This window comes from Furipterus horrens, unplaced genomic scaffold, assembly GCF_987537825.1.
Source record: "Furipterus horrens unplaced genomic scaffold, mFurHor1.1.pri manual_scaffold_7, whole genome shotgun sequence".
Lineage (NCBI taxonomy): Eukaryota > Metazoa > Chordata > Mammalia > Chiroptera > Furipteridae > Furipterus > Furipterus horrens.
In genome coordinates this window covers 57,575,462-57,597,187 of record NW_028327177.1, presented here as the reverse complement: position 1 = coordinate 57,597,187, position 21,726 = coordinate 57,575,462, and the positions used below count along the sequence as shown (strand labels likewise).

At 37.3% G+C, this 21,726-nt stretch overlaps 1 protein-coding gene across 7 annotated transcripts in view; it reads right to left on the bottom strand.

Annotated features, from left to right (window-relative positions):
* Positions 1-11,614: 11,614 nt before the first annotated feature.
* TERF1 (telomeric repeat binding factor 1) overlaps positions 11,615-21,726 on the bottom strand; it is a 31,366-nt gene continuing 21,254 nt past the window's right edge. For 2 of the 7 annotated variants that reach the window (XM_090282875.1, XM_090282877.1), the window contains 4 exons: positions 20,306-20,365; positions 18,690-18,781; positions 16,473-16,594; positions 11,615-12,069 (listed from right to left, as the gene is read on the bottom strand). In XM_090282875.1, coding sequence (XP_090139001.1) covers positions 11,893-12,069; positions 16,473-16,594; positions 18,690-18,781; positions 20,306-20,365 — 451 coding nt within the window. In that variant the 3' untranslated portion in view covers positions 11,615-11,892. The remainder of the gene's footprint in view (positions 12,070-16,472; positions 16,595-18,689; positions 18,782-20,305; positions 20,366-21,726) is intronic. The other 5 variants (XM_090282876.1, XM_090282878.1, XM_090282879.1 and 2 more) reach the window with 5 other exon arrangements.

Genomic DNA, 21,726 nt, shown 5'->3' with positions numbered 1-21,726 from the left:
CAGCCTGTTTGTTCTCCTTTTTGAGTGGTCTCCATCTACTCCTACAACTCAAACGCTCAACAACATAAAAGGTAAATAACTGTGATATCATCACACAATGTATTAGTGTATAGCAATGAAAATGAACAAGCTACAGCTAGTTGGTAGTCGTAGTCGGCAGCCGTCCGTCTCGAGAGACGATGGTGTAGCTTCTTAAGAGTCTATCTGCACCGCCGAGAATGGCTGTGCAGTCCGACTCGGGAGTGACACGGTATCTGTCTCCTCCCGTGTTGAATCGACATCTTGTGATGACGCTGGAGTGTCCTCTCCAGTGAAGCTGAAGCTACAGAGCCTGGGCAGGGTGATATGGAGGGTCTGCTGTTGCCCATGCAGCAGACCCCCCCTCTCTTCGCAGCTGAAGGGTCCAAGGGAAAGACGGAGTCAATACAGCTTGGCTTCAGGTGCGCCGCAGGAGTTGCCGGTGTTGACTACAACGTCAAACCGCCTTAGGGACTCCGGCTCCGGATTTTCTGTCGGGGTTTACTCCCTTAGCCTTTCCCCTGAAGAGGTATGCCACAAGGCAGCGGAGGTTTTTTGGAATCAGAGTTTTCCTTCTCTGATGTGCCCTGACTGGAAGATCGAACCAGCGACACTTAGCTCGCAGGCCGACGCTCAATCCACTGAGCCAAACCAGCCAAGGCAAAGCTACAGCTACATATAACATAAATGTGTTGAGTGAAAGAAAAAATAGCAACTACACAGAAATATTTCATTTGATTTCCTTAAATGCCTCAAGTCAAAGAAAAACAAAATATATTCTCTCACCTTTGCAGACTGGCTCTGGGTTGGGGACACTTGTTGAATGTTTAGCCAGGCTAGCTGCTAACTCTGCTTCAGCCTTCACCTCCAGCACATATGAAGCCCAGAGATCCTTCAGAGGTGGAGGCCTAGGAACCTCACAGGTCTTTACTGAGACTGCATCCAGTTCTGGGCATGTGCAGACCTTCTAGATTCCCTGGTTTACTCTGGTTCTTCAAAGCCCTCATCCCCATTATTTTTCTCTGCAGGATTTCCAGTCTGTCTGCTGCCTCCCTTCTCTGCTGTCCCTGACCTCAGGCAGCTAGGTGTAGGTAATGTTTTAAGGCAGAGAATTCAGAGGGGGCAAAACAAAGGAAAGCATCTGAATTAAACCCACAAACAGGTCAAAAAACACAACCACAATTCTGAGTCCAGGATCTGCACTGCCCACTCTGGCATTGCTAAGCTGCACCAAGTAATGGGCTGCTGTCCTTACAAGCAGAGTAAGCAAACACTCCAAAATCTTACCAAAATTCAGTGGCTTCTTTCTTCATAATACTCCCTGATTGTTTTGGTTTTTATTAGATTTCAATTTTATAAGTTGATTCTAACAGCTTTTGCCAGTTTAACAGTTACTTCAGTAGAAGAAGGATCTTTGGAGCTTCCTACTCCATCATTTTTGGTGATATCATTATGTAACATTTTTAAATGATTAAATTTTAGAAATGGAGGACAGATCAGTGGTTGCTAGGGGTTAGAGGAATGACAAAAGAGGGACATGAGAGGCAACAAAAGGAACCTGGCATTGAAGCTGATCAGTATCTTGTTTGTGGTGGCAGATACACAAACCTACAGAAATGATAAATTATTTAGAACTAAATACCCACAGTACAAGTAAAACTAGGTAAATCTGAGTAAGATTGGTGGATTGTATCCAGTATTGTGGTTCTACAAATTGATATTGGGAGAAACTGGAACAAGTGTACAAGGGACTCTATTATTTCGTACAACTACATCTCAAAAAAATTTAATAAATTTAGAAGATTCAGATTTGTTTTAAAAATAATTATCCAACTTATTTTGCTTTGCCTTTTTGTTTCCAGAAGATATATAATAAAAATCTGTATTTTAATTAAATCTAAAGGTTTTTAATAAGTGAAATAAAATTATAAATAAGAAAGCACCATACTATAGTATAATTGATAGTAACTTTTATTGGTACATAAAATAAATGAGCACCTTATAGTTAGTGGCAACTTAGATTTGATTATGTATTGCATGTTTGAAATGAGAAGGTTGACTTACAGGTCCATTTTGGCTCATGTGGCCTGCTTTGACACTAGCCATCAAAATGTCTGCCGTAAACAGAGTGACAGGAACTAGTCTAACAAAAAGTCAGGAAGCATTTAGTAATCACCCACATTTCTGTTTACTATGCAAATTCAGGAACAATGTGGAGTAATGTATAATGCAATAAGAAATGAAACAGTTTTCAAAATACTATCATTTAACTTTTTATGCAACTATATTGATATTTACTCTTGTTATATAAAGCACATGCAACTCAAAATGCTAAGTAACTATATTAGTTTTTGACAAATCCTCTAAAGAATTATACATTGGTGAAAACTCAAAATTGTAAGGTATGTATGACCTTATTTAGTATTTATCATAGGTGTGAAAATGGTCATGGTTAATATCAATGTAAGCATTTACAGACTATCATTTAGGCAGTTGATATACTAAACCAAAATATCAGAGAAAATGATATATTTACCAGGTGGAAGGAGGCCATCCCCAAATTCCCTACAGCCCATAGTTTGGGGAAGGGGACAGCGCAGCCTTTAAGGTACTTTGCATATCTATGGCAAGTAGCTAGTTTCTTTTTTTTTTTTTTCATAGTATCTCTATGTGTATTATATAAAAACTGTAAACAACTTGTTTCCATCCATATGTGAATGGATAAATGAATGTGGCATACCCATCAAATGACATTATTCAGCAATAAAATGGAATAAACTATTGATACACACATGTATGAATCACAAAATAACTAAGCTGAGAATACAAAAATTAGTACTTATAGTTTTCCTTCTATTGTTTTTCCCCCTAATTTCATTATTTTCCTTCTCCAGTGTTTTTATTATTTTAAACAATCTTTGCTTCTTTCAGTGGTTATATTTTAAATATGTCTTTACACGGACTTTGGAAAACTGAAATTCCAATCAACCCCTCCTAGTTTACATGCCACTGCAGGCCAGAACAGTATTTCTACCTTGTTTGTTGACCAAAAATTGCACATTAAATTATTATTATTACTGTTTTCTTCCATCAATGTTGACTTAGATTTATACATATTTTCTTTCCTCCCTATTTCTTTTTCTATTTGTTTCCTTCCTTTTATTATCATTTTCCTTCTTCTTGAAGTATATAATTTAGAATAGTTTTTTTTTTTTTAACATAAGCTGTGTGTATATTAGTCTGTATACAGCTTGAAACAGTAAGATGAGTATTCTTGATATTTAAGCTGCTTAGTGTTCATTGGGCTCCTAAAAATCTGAGGCTTCGTGTCTTTCATCAATTCTGGCAAATTTTTAATGGCAGTTACAGAGAGTGCCTCATTCCTAGACCATGCTTTCTTTCTAGAACTCTGATTATATCATCTCATGATCTCTTTTATTTTTTCCTATATCTTTTCTCTCTCTGCGTGGCCTTCAATGTAGTTTCTTTTTTATAACTGTACCTTACTGGCTGGTTTAACGTACCATTTAATTTTTAAGTTCTATAATTATATTTTAATTTCTGATATTCTAACAGGCTCTTATTTATTTATTTTTATTTTATTTTTTTTATCTTTTATTTTTTGGTTTTTCAATTACAGTTGTCCCATTTTTCCCCCATTGCTCCCCGCCCCCACCCAGCCCATCCCCTCTCCCACAATCATATCCCTCCCCATTGTCCATGTCCATGCATCATTTATACACGTTCCTTGACTAAACCCTTCCCTTACTTATCCTCCTTCTCTCCTTCCCCCTTCCACCCTATTGACTGCTATTCTGCTTTGTCTTATTTAGTTCCTTTGTTTGTATTGTTCTTTAGTTTCCTGTATTAGGTGATATCATATGGTATTTTTCTTTCTTTGCCTGGCTTATTTCACTAAGCATAATTCTCTCTAGTTCCATCCATGTTGGCGCAAATGGCAGGAGTTCCTTCTTTCTCTCTGCTACATAGTATTCCATTGTGTAAATGTACCACGGTTTTTTGATCCACCCACCTACAGATGGGCACTTAGGCTGTTTCCAGTACTTAGCTATTGTAAACAGGGCTGCTATGAACATATGGGTGCATAAGTTTTTTTGAATTAGGGTTTTAGGATTTTTCGGGTATAATCCTAGCAGTGGAATTGCTGGTTCAAAAGGCAGTTCCATTTTTAGTTTTTTGAGGTAATTCCATACTATTTTCCATAGTGGCTGCACCAGTCTGCATTCCCACCAACAGTGCAGTAGGGTTCCCATTTCTCCACATCCTCACCAGCACTTGTTGTTTGTTGATTTGTTGATGATGTACATTCTGACTGGTGTAAAGTGGTATCTCATTGTGGTTTTTATTTGCATCTCTCTGACGGCTAATGATGTTTAGTATTTTTCCATGTGTCTATGGACCTTCTGTATGTCCTCTTTGGAGAAGTGTTTGTTCAGGTCCTTTGCCCATTTTTAAATTGGGCTGTTTGTTTTCTTCATGTTGAGTTGTATAAGCTCTTTATATATTTTGGAGCTCAGTCCTCTGTCTGTGATATCATTGGCAAATATGTTTTCCCATATGGTTGGTTTCCTTTTCATCTTGCTGATGTTTTCTTTTGCTGAGCAGAAACTCTTTAGTTTGATGTAGTCCCACTTATTTACTTTTTCCTTTATTTCTCTTGCCTTAGGAGATGTATCCGTGAAAATATTGTTACGTGGGATATTTGAAATTTTCCTGCCTATGTTTTCCTCTAGGACTTTTATGGTGTCACGGCTTACATTTAAGTCTTTGATCCATCTTGAGTTTATTCTGGTGTATGGTGTAAGTTGGTGGTCTACTTTCATTTTTTTGCATGTCCCTGTCCAGTTCTTCCAGCACCATTTGTTAAAGAGGCTCTTCTCACTCCATTTTATATTCCTTCCTCCTTTATCAAATATTAGTTGACCATAGAGTTATTTCTGGGCTTTCTATTCTGTTCCATTGGTCTATATGTCTGTTCTTATGCCAGTACCAGACTGTTTTGATCACAGTGGCTTTGTAGCATTGTTTGATGTCTGGTATCGTGATTCCTCCTGCTGTGTTCTTCTGCTTCAAGATTGTTTTTGCTATTCGGGGTCTTTTTTGGTTCCATATGAATTTTTGGAGTATTTGTTCTAGGTCCGTGAAATATGTCATTGGTATTTTAATAGGGATTGCATTGAATCTGTAAATTGTTTTGGGTAGTATGGCCATTTTGATGATGTTGATTCTTCCCATCCAAGAACATGGTATTTGCTTCCATTTATTTGTATCTTCCTTAATTTTTTTCTTCAATGTTGCGTAATTTTCAGAGTACAGGTCTTTTATCTCTTTGGTTAAGTTTACTCCTAGGTACTTTATTTTTCTTGTTGCTATAGTAAATGGTATTTTATTTTTTTGTCTCGGTCTCTGATATTTTATTGTTGGAGTACAGAAATGCCTTAGATTTCTGTATATTTATTTTGTACACTGCTACTTTGCCAAATTCACTTATTATATCGAGAAGTGTTTTAGTGGAGTTTATAGGGTTTTCTATGTATACTATCATGTCATCCGCATATAATGATAGTTTTATTTCTTCTTTCCCAATTTGGGTGCCTTTTATTTCTTTTTCTTGTCTGATTGCTGTGGCTAGGACTTCCAACACTATGTTAAATAGGAGTGGAGAGAGTGGACAGCCTTGTCTCGTTCCTGATTTCAGGGGGAATGCTTTCAGTTTTTGTCCATTGAGTATGATGTTGGCCTCAGGCTTCTCATATATAGCCTTAATTTGTTAAGGTATGCTCCCTCTATTCCCATTTTGCTGAGTGTTTTCATCATAAATGGGTGTTGTATTTTATCAAATGCGTTTTCTGCATCTATTGATATGATAATGTGATTTTTGTCTTTCATTTTGTTTAGGTGATGTATTATATTTGTTGATTTGTGAATATTAAATCATCCTGGCATTCCTGGGATGAATCCCACTTGATCGTGGTGTATGATCTTTTTGATGTATTGCTGGATCCTGTTTGCCAATATTTTATTGAGGATTTTAGCAAATATAATCATCAGTGATATGGCCTGTAGTTTTCTTTCTTTGTTGTGTCTTGACCTGGTTTTGGGATTAGGGTAATACTGGCTTCGTAGAAAGAGTTTGGGATTTTTCCCTCTTCTTGGATTTTTTTTTGGAGTAGTTTGAAGAGGGTAGGAGTTAGTTCTTTCCTAAATGTTTTGTAAAATTTGTCTGTGAAGCCATCCAGTCCAGGGCTTTTGTGTGCTGGGAGATTTTTGATTACTGTTTCAATTTCCTTCTTTGTTATTGGTCTGTTGAGACTTTCTACTTTTTCTTGATTCAGTTTTGGAAGGTTATATGTTTCTAGAAATTTGTCCATTTCTCTAGGTTGTAAAATTTCTTGCCATACAGTTGTTTGTAGTAATTTCTTACTATCGTTTGTATTGCTGTGGTATCAGTCGTGATTTCTCCTCTTTCATGTCTGATTTTGTTTATTTAGGTCTTCTCTCTTTTTTTCTTGATGAGCCTGGCTAGAGGCTTGTCGATTTTGTTTATTTTATCGAAGAACCAGCTCCTAGTTTCATTGATTTTTTGGATTGTTTGTTTAGTCTCTATGTCATTTAATTGTGCTCTGATCTTGATGATTTCCTTCCTTCTTCTTGCCCTAGGCTTTGTTTGTTGTTGTTGTTCCAGATCTTGTAGCTTTAGGGTTAGATTTTTTATTTGAGATTCCTCTATCCTTTTCAGATATGCCTGTATTGCTACGAACTTCCCTCTTAGGACTGCTTTTGCTGTTTCCCGTAGGTTTTGGGCTGTTGTGTGTTATCATTAGTTTCCAGAAATTTCTTGATTTCTTCTTTGATGTCATTGTTAACCCATTCATTATTTAATAGCATGTTATTCGTTCTCCATGAGTTTGGGTGTCTTTGATTTTTTTCTCTGAGGCTGATTTTTATTTCAAGGCATTGTGGTCTAAACAGAGGCTTGATATGATTTCAATTTTCTTCAATTTGTTGAGGCTTGTTTTGTGTCATATCATGTGGTCTATCTTTGAAAATGTCCCATGTGCATTTGAAAAGAATGTATATTTTGCTTCTTTTGGGTGAAAAGTTCTATATATATCAGTTAAGTCCCTGTGGTTTAGTGTGTTGTTCAATGCCTGTATATCCTTGGTGTTTCTTTGCTTTGAAGATCTGTCTATTGTTGATAATGGAGTGTTGAAGTCCCCTACAATGAGTGTGTTGTTGTTAATGTCCTTCTTGTGGTCCTCTAGTATCTGTTTTATGTATTTGGGTGCTCCTATGTTGGGTGCATATATGTTTATTAATGTTATATCTTCTTGATGGACTGTTCCTTTAAGTATTATGAAATGTCCTTTGTCTCTTTTTATTGCCCTTGCTTTGAAATCCGTTTTGTCTGATATGAGGACTGCTACCCCAGCTTTTTTTCAGGCCCGTTTGCTTGGAATATTTTTTTATATCCCTTTACTTTCAGTCTGTGTAAATCTTTTGTTTTGAGGTGTGTTTCTTGTAGACAGCAAATATGTGGGTCCTGTTTTTGTATCCATTCCATTACCCTATGTCTTTTAATTGGAGCATTTAATCCATTTACATTTAAGGTTATTATTGACAGGTATTTATTTATTTCCCTTTGTACCTCTGTTCCTCTCTCTTTTTTTTTAATTCTCTTTTCTTAGAACATTCCCTTTAACATCTCTTGCAATGCTGATTTGGTTGAGATGTATTCTTTTAGTCTTCCTTTGTCTGAGAAACTCCTTATTTCACCTTCCATTTTAAATGAGAGCCTTGCTGTGTAGAGTATTCTTGGTTGTAGGCCTTTGTTTTTCATTGCTTGAAATATTTTTGACCATTCCCTTCTGGCTTGTAGTGTTTCTGTTGAGAAATCGGTTGATAGCCTTATCGGAGCTCCCTTGTATGTTATTTGCTGTTTTTCTCTTGCTGCTTTTAGGATTCTCTCTTTGTCTTGGAATGTTGCCATTTTAATTATGATATGCCTTGGAGTGGGTTTTTGGGGGTTTTTCTTCATTGGAACTCTCTGTGCTTCCTGGACTTGCAGAACTTTTTCTCTCATCAGGTTCAGAAAATTTTCTGTCACTATTTCTATCAGTTTATCTATTCCTTGTTCTTCTGAACCCTTTTTGATTCCAATAACTCTGATATTGTTTTTTCTTATGCTATCCTGTAATTCCCTTATCTCTTCTTCGTACTTTTTCTATCTTTTTTCCTTTTGCTGTATGGTCTGAGAATTTTTTTCTGCGTTATCTTCTAACTCACTAATCCGATCCTCTGCTTCGTTTAGTCTGCTTTTGACTGATTCTACTGTGTTTTTCAGTTCAGAGATTGAATTCTTCATTTCTTCCTGGTTCTTGTTAATAGTTTCCATCTCTTTTTTTATGCTGGTGTAGTTCTCTGCAAGTTCCCTGTAATTTTCTTAGAGCTATTGGTAACTTCCTTGGAGGTTGTCATAGTTGTTTTTAAGGTTGTTGAGTATATTGAGCTTCTTCACCACCATTGTTTTGAATTCCGTGTCTGACATTTGGGCTATGTCTATTCCATCTACCTCTCTTTCTGGGGATTCCTCTTTTCTTTTCATTGAGAGGTTGTTTCTGTGTCTTACCATGTTGGATTTTTCTTGTTTGTTTTTGTTTTTTGGGTTTGTCTGCTTTGACTTCCCACCTTTGTGGTATGAGATTCTTTATAGAGATCTGAGGGTTTCAGTGGAGCCGTCTCTTTGATCTCCCGAGCCTGATGTTCTTGGGGTATCCTTTATGTTGTTTGTTTATGCTGTTCGGTTATATTTCAGATGCTCTTTGGTAGGATCTTCCTTCTGGCTAGTTGATTGAGAGTCACTCTATTTTATTTTGAGTTCTTTTGTGGAGATGCTGTTAAAAACATAAACACCCAGCCCAGGCAGGAGACCCGCACCTTCAAAAATACCCCCCACCCTCTATCCCGCTATCGCCAGCCAACGAGCCAGTATTAATATAAATGTAGAGAGATTAGAGCTTTTATACTACAGGAAGAATAGATAAGAGTTGTTTTTAGGTAGGAAAAATATGATTTTTGAGATAGGGGATGATAGATTAATAATAGTTGAGACTGTGCAAGACAGTAGGTAATATTTACATTGTATGTTAATAACTATAGAAGAAGAATGCAGAATATAGTAGGAAAGTGGGATTGTATAGTATTGGATTTATATAGTAGTTATATTCTATTTATTTAGAGTGAAAGGGAAGCTAAACTAGACCCACAAACAAATAAACAACAATTAAAGAGGAAGGATGAGAAGGAGAGATTATATGAAACAAATTAGAGATATAGTTTTGTTTTTTTCCCCTTTTCTTTCCTTCCCTTCCCCTTTAAGGAAGAAAAAGGGAAAAAAAAAAAAAAAAAGGAATGTTTTTACTCAGTTCAGCCTTTGTGTGTCGTCTTCTTTTTTTGCGTCCACAGCTGGTCTAATGAGGCAGGTCAGGTTACTATTCCTTGAAGCAGCGGTGTGCGCCTGCGGTGGCTGGCATGGCGCATTCCTTTGGCGCCCGTTGGAGCTAGCTGAGGTGCCCTTGAGCGCGCCCCCCTGCGCGCGCAAGGCGCCCGAGAGCCCGCCTCAGGCCTGCCAAGCCGCGCTCCGGGTGTTGGTCTCTCGCCTCCCAGGGCTGGTCCCTGGACACTCGTGCACTGTGGAAGTGAGTGTTTGGCGACTATTGAAGCCAGGCTGAGGTGCTCTTGTGCTCACGTGCCCGTGGGCACGCAAGGCGGCCTGAGAGCTAGTCTCAGTCCTGCTGAGCCACGGTCTGGGAGTTGGGTCTCTTGCCTCTTTGGGCGGGGCCCTGGACACTTGTGCACAGTGGAAGTGTGCGTCTGTGAGTCGCTGCCGCCCACTGTTCCCACACCTGCCTGGGCGGGCAGAAGAGCCTGAGCAAGTGGTCTGCGTTCTGGCCTGGCACCCACTAGAGCTGGCAGGGGTGTCTGCGCACAGTCTTCCGCATGTCCAGTGGGCCTTCCCTGCGCCCATTGGGGCGCTGATCTTATGTCTGTTGGGGTGTGTCCGAGGGGCTTCTGGATGTGTGCCCCGCGCACCTGGGCCAGTGATTGAGGGCACTTACCGATGCACGCCCGCACAAACCAAGGGGAGGGTTGTGGAGTGGGTGAGTGCACTTCTGTGCCTGCGCTCCTCAAGAATGTCCTATCACCCCCAAACTTTCCTCCCCTCTCTGCAGTTCACGAGAAAAATACAAAGTAAAAATTACATTCTCACTTGCACAGCAGCACGCTGTCTCCAGTCTTCCAGCGCCAATGCCACCTGGTCAAGTCCCATCTCTGCCAGCAGGTAGAGATCTGCTCTCCTCCTGACTCGCCTCTGGGGAAGCCTTACAAGTTGTGTGTCATCTGCAAATTCATTTAAACTCTCTCAGCCTTCACCCAAGTCACTGATCAACACAGCTTCCGACGGAACGGCGGCGCCACTACTCCAGTGAAGCCTGCCTCTTGACTCTAGTTTCTAAGTTATGCAGATGGTTGTGGCATTGCCAGGTGCCAAGGATATGGGAGGGGCTTTGATCAGAGTGGCGGCAGAGAGCTCACGGGGTCTGTGGGAGATTCCTGCAGGTGGTCATCATTGGTCACTCTATCCACGTGGTTTGAAAGGAGGTAGGAAGAGCCAAATGGTCTGAAAGAAGGAAAGGGAGCAACGCGGCCTAGGCTAGTGGGAAAGCCAGGTACGCTGCTGGTTTGATTGTGCCTGCTCCAGCTGACTACAAAGTCGCCAAGGACTTCCCTTTGGAGACCTGGACTCTCTCTGGACTCTTACATGGTGGAAAGGACTCTCTTAGGACTTGTGCCTTTCCTGGACTTCACCATGATCCAGTGTAACACAGCACATGCTTTCCCAGACTATTATACAGAGGCTGATAACATAGTACCCCGGATCCTGAAGGAGAGAGCTGACAGATAAGGAATGGGAACTTCTGGGTTTGTTTTTTGGCTTATAGTCTTTTGGGGAGTAAGAGAAGTGCTGGGTCTTGTGGGAGAACAGGGCGCCGAGCTGAAGTGCTCCCAGCTCCCCACAGGTTGGAATATTGTAAAAAAAATGACCTGTTTTTCTCAACACTAATTGTTGGATTTTACAACAAGGTGCCATGTAAAAGAACCCCACTTTGCTCAGTAACAGTATTATGGCACTAGGTTATAAATGAGCTTTACTTAAAACAATCTTTGTCAAAGTTTTAACATTAGAACAAAGTCACATGTACCTAAAGTATACATGAAGCAAATCTTGGTAATAGTACAAATTTTATCTTAGGGGTATTACTATTTGTTTTTTCCTTTATACAAAACATACTAAGTATGTTAAAATGCAAAGATTACTTTGTATCGTTCTATAAACAAATACCCTAGTAATTACTATATCGAGGCCATAAATCAAGTCACTGATTTATAGTAATTACTGTGTCAAGGCCATAAATCAAAGGTCTATTATTATTCACTGATTTAGAAACTTCACTTTTATGTGTATGTTTTGAAGTAGAAATCAGCATATGAACACAGAATAGGTTAACAGAAATATATTTTCCTCTTACAAGGTTTTCATTTTCTTTATTGGTACAGGACTTGGGGTAGAAGTAGTGAAAACATCAGGGATGACAAATTTACATTTTACCCAAGTAAAGGGCTCTTAAAGAATACAATGATGACATATTATTCTTATAACACAAATCTTTGTATTAATTAAATGACTGTCACAGAACAATACTGTAATGCTTTAAACAAAAATTTTAAGATATACCAATGACCACCCAGTTTCAAAATATTTAACTGTCCTTTTATCAAGCTTTTACATATTTAGTCATCACTGTCTGAGCAAATCAGTTTTAGCTTCTTCATAGTCCTCCATCTGTCTTTTAACATGACACTTGTTCGATTGTTGAATTTATAATGTAATAGTATTTTAGACCAGTTTCCCTCTCCATATTTTCTCACGCCAGATCTCAGATTCTTGTCTTCTTCCCAAAGCCATGCCTTTTGATTAAAAAAAAAAAAAAAAAAAAGAAGAAAAAAAAGATCAGTCACAGAAACAATTCTTTATATTTCTAAAACGAGGTATAATTGACAAATAACATTAGTTTCAGGTACACAACATGATTCAATATTTGTATATATTGTGAAAAAATCACCGGAATAAGTTCAATTAACAGTCATAAGTAAACAAAAAGTAGAAGTTATTCACATAAACAATTCCTAAAAGAACATAGCTACTATAAATGGAACAATGTTGAAAAAGTATACTTTATTACTTATGCTATTACACTTGTCCCAATTTTTTCCCCTTTGCCCTCCTCTGCCTTCCCTCCAGCAATTTTCCCCCTCCCTTAGTTCATGTCCATGGGTCATGCATAAAGGTTCTTTGGCTTCTCCATTTACTTTACTATTCTTAATGTCTTCCTGTCTATTTTATACCTTCTTGATCCCAGCACCTTTTCCCTCATTTTCGGCCTTCCCCCTCACAACTGATAACCCTCCATATGATCTCCATATCTATGGTTCTGTTCCTGTTCTGGTTGTTTGCTTAGTTTGTTTTTTTAAGATTCATTTGTTGATAGCTGTCATTTTCGTCATCGGCAGCCATCCGTCTCGAGAGACGATGGTGTAGCTTCTTAAGAGTCTATCTGCACCGCCGAGAATGGCTGTGCAGTCCGACTCGGGAGTGACACGGTATCTGTCTCCTCCCGTGTTGAATCGACATCTTACGATGACGCTGGAGTGTCCTCTCCAGTGAAGCTGAAGCTACAGAGCCTGGGCAGGGTGATATGGAGGGTCTGCTGTTGCCCATGCAGCAGACCCTAGCTGTCATTTTACTGTTCATAGTTTTGATCTTTTTCTTAAATGTGTCCCTTTAATATTTCATATAATAAGGGCTTGCTGATGAACTCCTTTAGCTTTACCTTGTCTGGAGCACTTCATCTGTCTTCCATTCTAAATGACAGTTTTGCTGGATAGAGTAATTTTTGTTGTAGGTCCTTGCTTTTCATTACTTTGAATACCTGTTGACGGCAATGTTCATTTTGAGAAATCAGATGACAGTCTTATGGGAACTCCTTTGTAGGTGACTTCTTTTCTCTTACTGCTTTTAATATTCTCTATCTTTAGCCTTTAGCATTTTAATTATGATGTGTCTGGTGTGGTCCTCTTTGGGTCTAGCTTGCTTGGGATTCTCTGTGCTTCCTGGACGTGCATTTCTACTTCCTTTGCCAAATTAGGGAAGTTTTCCTTCATTATTTCTTCACATTAAGTTTTCAATTTCTTGCTCTTCCTCTTCTCTTTCTGGCACCCCTATGATTTGGATGTTGGTGGAACGTTTAAAGTTGTCCCTACACTTTTCCTTATTCTTTTTCAATTCTTGTTTCTTCATTCTATACTGGTTGACTGTTAATTTCTCCGTTATGTTCCAAATTGTTGATTTGAAACCCAGTTTCCTTCCCTTCCCTTGGAGCTACATTGGCGAAAATATTGCTGTGTGGGGTATCTGAAATTTTACTGCTTATGTTTTCAGCTAGGACTTTAATAGTGTTACGGCTTACATTTAAGTCTTTTATCCATCTTGAGTTTACTTTGGTATATGGCGTAAGTTTGTGGTCTAGTTTCATATTTTGCATATACCTGGCCAGATCTCTCAACACCATTTATCAAAGAGGCTATTTTTACTCCATTTTATGCTCCTGCCCGCTTTGTCAAATATAAATTGACCATAGAAACTTGTATTTATTTCTGGGTTCTCTATTCTGTTCCATAGATCTATGTCCTTGTTCTTATGCCAGTACCGGACTGTTTTAATTACAGTGGCCTTGTAAGTTTGATATGAGGTATTGTGTCCCTGCTACTTTGTTCTTCTTTCTCAAGATTGCTGATGCTACTTGGTATCCTTTTTGGTTCCATATAAATTTTTGAAGTATTTGTTCTAATTCTGTGAAATATGTTCTTGGTATTTTAATAGGGATTGTGTTGAATCAACAGATTGCTTTGGGCAGTACGAACATTTTAATGATGTTAATTCTTCCCATCCATAAACATGGTATATGCTTCCATTTATTTGTCTCTTCCTCAATTTCTTTCTTCAGTGTTCTGTAGTCTTCTGAGTACAGGTCTTTTATCTCCTTGGTTAAGTTCATTCTTAAGTACTTTATTTTTTCTTATTGCTATAGTAAGTGGGATTTTTTCCCCATAGTTTCTGTTTCTGATATTTCATTGTTGGTGTATAAAAATGCCTTCAATTTCTGAATATTGACTTTGTATCCTGCTATTTTGCCAAATTCACTTATTAGGTTGAGTAGTTTTTTGGTGGGACCTATAGGGTTTCTATGTACACTATCAGTGTAAATGACACTATCATGTCATTTACAAATAATGGCAGTTTTACTTCCTCCTTTCCAATTTGGATGCCTTTTTTTTTTCTTGTCTGATTGCTGTGGCTAGAACTTCCAATATTATGTTGAATGAAAGTGGTGAAAGTGGACACCCTTGTCTTGTTTCTGATCTTAAGAGGGAAAGCTTTTAGTTTTTGCCCGTTGAGTATAAAGTTGGCTATAGGTTTCCCATATATGGCTTTTATTATGTTGAGGTATGTTTCCTCTATTTCCACTTTGCTGAGTATTTTTATCATAAATTGGTGCTGTGCTTTATCAAATGCTTTTTCAGCATTTATTGATATGATCAGGTAATTGTTGTCCTCATTCTATGTGGTGTATTACATTTATTGACTTGCAAATATACCATCCTTGCATCCCTGGGATAAATCCCACTTGCTCATGGTGTATATTTTAACATATTGCTAGATCTGGTTTGCCAATATTTTGTTGAGGATTTTAGCATCAGTGATATTGGCCTGAAGTTTCCTTTCTTTGTTGTGTCTTTACATGGTTTTGGAATTAGGATAATACTGGCCTCATAGACAGAGTTTGTGAATCTTCCTTCTTAAATTTTCTGGTATAGTTTGAGAAGGACAGGAGTTAGCTTTTCCCTGATGTTTGGTAAAATTTGCCTATGAAGCCATCTATCTGGTCCAGGGCTTTTGTATGCCAAGAGTTTTTTGATTACTGCTTCAATTTTACTAGCTGTTATCAGTCTATTCATACATTCTGCTTCTTCTGGATTCAGTTTTGGATGATTATACATTTCCAGAAATTTGTCCATTTCATCCAGGTTGTCAAAATTCTTGTCATCCAGCTGTTCGTAGTAATTTCTTACAATCCTTTGTATTTCCGCGGAATCAGTTGGGATTTCTCTTCTTTCATTTCTGATTTTTATTTGGGTCCTCTCTTTTTTTATAGGTGAGTCTGGTTAAAGGCTTGTCAACTTTGTTTATCTTTTTGAAGAACCAACTCCTGGATTTACTGGTCTTCTGAATTATTCTTTTAGTCTCTATGTCATCTAATTCTACTCTGATCTTATTTTCTTTCTTCTACTTGTTCTGGGCTTTGGTGTTTTTGTACATGTAAGATCAGGTTATTTGAAATTTTTCTATTTTTTTTAGGTAGGCCTGTATTGTTATGAACTTCCCTCTCAAGACTACCTTCACTGTGTCCCTTAGGTTTTGGGCTGTTGTGTGTTCATTTTAATTTGTTTCCAGAAACTTTCTGATTTCTTCCTTGATCTCACTGTTAACCCATTCATTACTTAATAGCATGTTATTCAGTCTCCATGAATTTGAATGTTTTTGAGTTTTTTTCTTGAAGTTGGTTTCTAGTTTCAAGCCATTGTGATCTAAGAAGATGCTTGATATGTTTTTCCTTTAAAGCCCAGAATAACCTTATTTAAGTTGGACTTCTATTAGGGAAATATAAATATAAAAGGTAATATATGTGGATTTAAGTTCTACCTTTCATCTGCTGGACTTTATGATGGTATCACAATAATTTTAAACAAATGTCACATTATCAACACTCAAGACTATTTTAGCCCTAGTTGGTGTGGCTAAGTAGATTGAGTATCAACCTGTGAACTGAAAAGTTGCCAGTTCAATTCCCCATCAGGACACATGCCTGGCTTGTGGGTAGGCCCCCAGTTGGGGGCGTGTGAGAGGCAACTGATTGATGTTTCTCTCATACATCAATGTTTCTCTCCCTGTCTTTCTCCCTCCCTTCCTTTCTCTAAAAATAAATAAAATCTTTAAAAAAAATTTTTTTTAAATATATATATATATTTTAAAAAGACTATTTTAAAAATGTGGGTGAAGTATTTTCTTGGAACTTTTAATAGGCAGTTTGGTCAATTAATATAAAATGCAAAAATCAAAGATAGCCAAGAAGAAACATGTTTATACTCAAGATTTTTTTAGGGTTGAAAAGAAATAATGTGAAATAATCACAATTATTCAAGTTATGACTTTACTGTCCATTAAGTATTATTTTAAAATAATAAGCAAATACCTGTTTTTTCCTAGATCGATGATTTTTAGGAGTTTCTGGCTGATTTTTAAAAATATTAATTTTCTTTCTTTCAGTGGCTTGTCTGTTTCCCTCTGTCTTTCTTCTCCCTAAAAGTACGAATACTGCCATCAAAAATTGTTTTAAATGGAAAGAAAAGAGGAATTGATCACCATGAAATTCCTATTTATTTTTTAGCTATTTTAAAGAAAAATAATTCTACATGCTTAATTTTTTTCCCCTTCGAATCTCTGAACAGTATGGTACAGGTGCAAAGATCAGTACTGGAAAATTAGAGGAGGTGTGTTTTGAATCCTGATTCTTTTATGTGGCTTTAAACAAGTCATCTCACCTCCCAGAGCCTGCCTTTTCATCATGTTAAAAAGAGATATAACATTTACCTAATGTATTGTTAAAATTTTCTTAAGATAATATTTAAGAAGTATTTGACACAATGTAATAAGTACAACCCTTTACTCATTCCCTCTTTCTTATTCATATGAAGTTTTGTAATACAAGAAATACATGTATATGTAACTGAAAAGATATAGAACTATAATTATTGAAGAATTTTTTATATAGAACCTAAGAGTCTACAAATAGAATTAAAAAGAGTTTAGCAAGATGATCAGATACAACAATTATCTAATGGTTAGATCAGTAAACAAAATTCAATAGTATTTCTGTACATTAGCAACAATTAAAATATTTAATTAAAACAACTGAAATAATATTTACAATATAACAAAAACACAACGTTCTTAGGGATAAATCTAATAAAAGTAGTCAAGATCTATGTGTAGTAAACTATAATAATTCTACTATATATTTGTGTATGTACACATATATTACAAGAAAATATACAGAAGACAATCTAAATAGAGAAATATACTTTTTGTTCACCCACAGGAAGACAATATAATTGTGTCAGTTCTCTCAAAAATCATCTATTGTTACAATGCAATTTCAAATCAAAACTTTAATAGGGTTTTGTAGAATTTAACAATATTACTCTAAAATTCTATGTATTAGGAGAGGTAGTCCACCATGGGCCCTGAGCACCCCTGTAGTTCTTGCTGAATGTACAAGGTTTACTTATTTCCTGATACCAAGCGGTTTCTGTAGTTAGTAAGACAGGCACCTAAGTAGGTCAAGGGAACCAAATTATTTTAGTTTAGAATTCTAATTCCTAACCATTTTGTAGCAATAGATGTGGAAAAACAACTTTAGAACTCTAGCAACATGAAGCAAATAGTTCTTTAACTTCACCACCTTTAAAATGAGAATGATAATATCTATGGGTGTAAATGTTTTTGAGCTGTAATTTATAAGTATTAGCTAATAGTGGCCATGTCATCAGCCATCAACTATGAATAAATTTATTTAATTAGTGTTTATTGCAAGGCTACTATGTGCCTGGCATCAAGTTGGTACATCTATGATTTTTATATTTTATATTTAGGTTTGGATAAACAAGGTTTAAAAATCCTTACATGAGCACAGTATCTAGAACACAGTGTCAGTTCAATGAACACTGGTTAAAGGTATACTGCTAGGAAGAAACTTTCAATCAAATTATAATTAAAAAGAATTATGAATTGTTTTTAAGATTTATTTTTGGCTATTGTTGCTTGTTTCTTACATCAATCTAGCAATGGCTTTAATAAGGATAATAAATTCTGAATGCAATGAGAATAGCTATATTCCATATACAGTCAATTTTAATTATAATGCTGTTGCCATAAGTTCAATGTTCATAAATATACATTATATATTAAATAAAGTGTCTTTTAATAGAAACATATGTGACAAGCTTATGTATTGATCATTTGACAAAAATATTTTGTGACCAGAGGTTCCAAGGAACCTAACTCTATTGCCATGTACTGTAATCACTAATTCATTGTTCACAGAGACTTCATAGAACATAACCACCGTGCATAACAAGAATCAACTGTATTTGTTTTAGATAAGTAATTATTTCAAGTTGCTAAATAAAGTTAAGGTAGAAAAGCAGTGTACCACCACAGCAAAAGTACTCAGAATAGCTAACTTTCTACCTTAACTACCATCTCTGATTAACTCTGTCAAGTCATGACATTTAATCTTTGTGCTTCAGTTTTCTGAAGTGTGCATTTATATGTTGTAGTGATGAGGTCAAGGATTGACACGCTTTTGAGAACACCTCAATTTTCCACTTCTAAAACTGAGAGTACTCACTTTTTAGAGTTTCTGCTCTTTCTTCTTTCTCATTAAAATCTTGCTGGTGGCATCCACGTTGTGACTTAGGTAAGAAGAGATTCTTGTGAGACCTAAATGAAACATCAAAGCTTGTGACTGGTTCCACAAAGACTAGAAAAGCTATAGAAAAAGGGAGATGATTTCTTTGTTCTCAGACATTCTTCTACTTTGGCCTGTTTCCTTTGGTGCTCTCCTTGCTTAGTGTCCCATCTTAACCTATGGCCTCTTAAGATTGTTGTCAGACTTCCCTTTCTCCCATTACTATTTTTTCCATGTCATCTCAGAAATCAAGATTCTTTTGGTTTTCCAATTAAATAGATCAAGTAAAAAAAAACTTGTGTAAGGCATTAACTTGCATTCTCTCCCATGGCTTGTAAGTTTATTTCCCCAAAGAGAAACTGCAAAATTCCTTTATACAGGAGATGGCAGATACCAACTGATTATCTTTACAGCTTCCAAAATAAAAGCTTTTTTGAAAGGTAAGGCTGTTGGAAATACAGGATATGGCAGAATTCTGACAATCCCAAAAAAGTTGGCATTATTCCAATTTTATAAAGGTGCAAACTATGATGAAAAAGTAGTTCACTCAAACTCAGGCAGCTACTTTATCACCACCTAAAATCTGTACTTTCACCCCAGTAAGTGTTCTATGCAACCTACTAAGCCTTTCCCTCCCTCCCAAAACTTTCTCTTGTGCTCTCTGGAATGCCATTCTCAGCCTCTTCACCAGTGAACCAACCTCTTCGCCTTGTTTAACATGTAGCTCTCCCCTGGGGACAATATTTTTCTCCTTTGTGGCTTTCTCAAGTAGAGATTCACTTAATCTTCCACCTTCCATAAACCACAGAATCCCAGAGGTGGGTCTCTGAATGCCATTTTCAGGATCCAGATTCCACAGAGACCTTAGCCTGTGAGGACTTATGCCACTCAGGTCTACCACCCACTACCATCATCACTCAGTCGCTATCCTTCCAAGCATTTCACACCATTCACCGATCTCTCTACTCTTAACTACTGCTTTCATCATGAGCTATTTCAGTGTTCCCAAAGATAACCCAATGAGTTCCTCCCCACTAAGTCAGCCACCCCTCAACATGGTTCCATTCAGCATCCTGACTACTCTATCTCTGAAATTATTCATGCAGACTTTCTGCTCTCTGAACATGTGACATTGTCTGTTACAGCATTTATAGTGGGTTAAGTACAGGTTAAGTATAGTTTTTCAAGTGATTTCATACAATTAAAATTTGGAACATTCATCAGAAATGTAACTACATCCCCCTCCTGCCCCAGCATCATATTTTTATCTCTATGGCAGAGCAAGAGTTTACTAAACATCTGCTTTCAGTTCAAGTTCTCCCTATGTGAGTATTCCAATAATAGCACTGTAAAAATAATGTGAAACAACCTGGGGTCCCAGAGGCAAGTTTCTGTAGTTTGAATTTCAGGACATGTCAGGGTCCACAATACCTTAGGACCCTGTGATATTCTTTAAATCGTACCATTTTCGTGGCAGTTATCATGATCTATTTAGATCTGCATGAATTGTTAAAAAGATTTTTAAAAGAGAGAAGAAAAATGCCAATTTACCTCACCTCATTAAGGATACTGTACCCAATGAGGATTCAGTTACTGCAGGTGGTTTGTCGTTAACACTTTAAAGAAGAAAAAAATTATAAGAATGCGATAACAAGAAACATTTCATAAGAATAGTACTTTCCACAAGTCAATTTAGTAAAACTTTCAATTCAGAAAAAATATCTTTGGGAAAGAAATCCTGGTACCATTAGGACATATATTGTCTATTACAACATGGCTAATTTTTTGCCAGATATGCTTACTAGAGACAGTAAATCCAGCTTCCCCAAACACAATTTAAGCAAAATTAATGCTGCAATCAGCACTCATAATGTCACTCTTTAAAAAACTGTCCCATTAATCTTTTTTTCTATTCAAGTTTAATTTCTTGTTGTTTCCACCAGTCTCTGAAATTTTTTTTTTTTTTTAATGAATCTCTCTCCTTTGTGATAGTTAAAATTAGCTACCAGACACTGCACGGCCATTTATACCACCACAGCTTCACCTCAACTACTCCTTCGTGAAATGGTACAGTATTTCCTCTTTCACCTACTTGTCAGAACCTTAACCACCCTCCAAGGCCCTGCTCAGTGCAGTGGACACCATCCTCGAAGGTGTCCATATCAAGACTTTCGGCATGTAAGTCCACCTATAAACTAACACGTTATGTAATTCCTGCTACTGTTTCTGTTTCACATCTACAATTCTTACAGTCTCAAATAGTTTATAAGCTTTATCAGAGCAAACTATTTATTTCATCTAGTATTTATAACATGAGGTTTTCATCTTTCCTAACATTTGTCTGACCTTGCAGTCACAATTCTAATTCCATCTATTTGCTTCCAAGATGGTTTTGTTAGTTGCTTGATTCTTAATTTCTTTGTGTCTAGTTTTGATTTTGACTTCTGTGCCTAGTGCAGCGGTCCCCAAGCCCCAGGCCACAGACTCTTATCAATCCGTGGTCTGTTAGGAACACGGCCACAAAGAAGAAGGTGAGTGGCGGGCAAAGCTTTAACTTTATTTACAGCTGCTCCCCATTGCTCACATTACTGTCTGAGCTCTGCCTCTTGTCAGATCAGCGGCTGCATTAGATTCTCATAGGAGCGTGAACCCTACTGTGAACTGCACAGGCAAGGGATCTAGGTTGCGTACTCCTTAAGAGAATCTAATGCCTAGTGATCTGAGGTGGAGCTGAGGCACTGGGCAGCAGCTGCAAATACAGATTATTATTAGCAGAGAGGTTTGACTGCATAGAGACCATCCAGAAACCATTCTCCACCCACTGTTTGTGGAAAAATTGTCTTCCACAAAACCAGTCCCTGGTGCCAATAAGGTTGGGGACTGCTGGTCTAATGCATTACAAGTTCTAGTAATGAACTAGGGACCAAGGATACAAATCTAATTAAAACCCCCCCAAAGAATTCTCAATCTAGTAAGA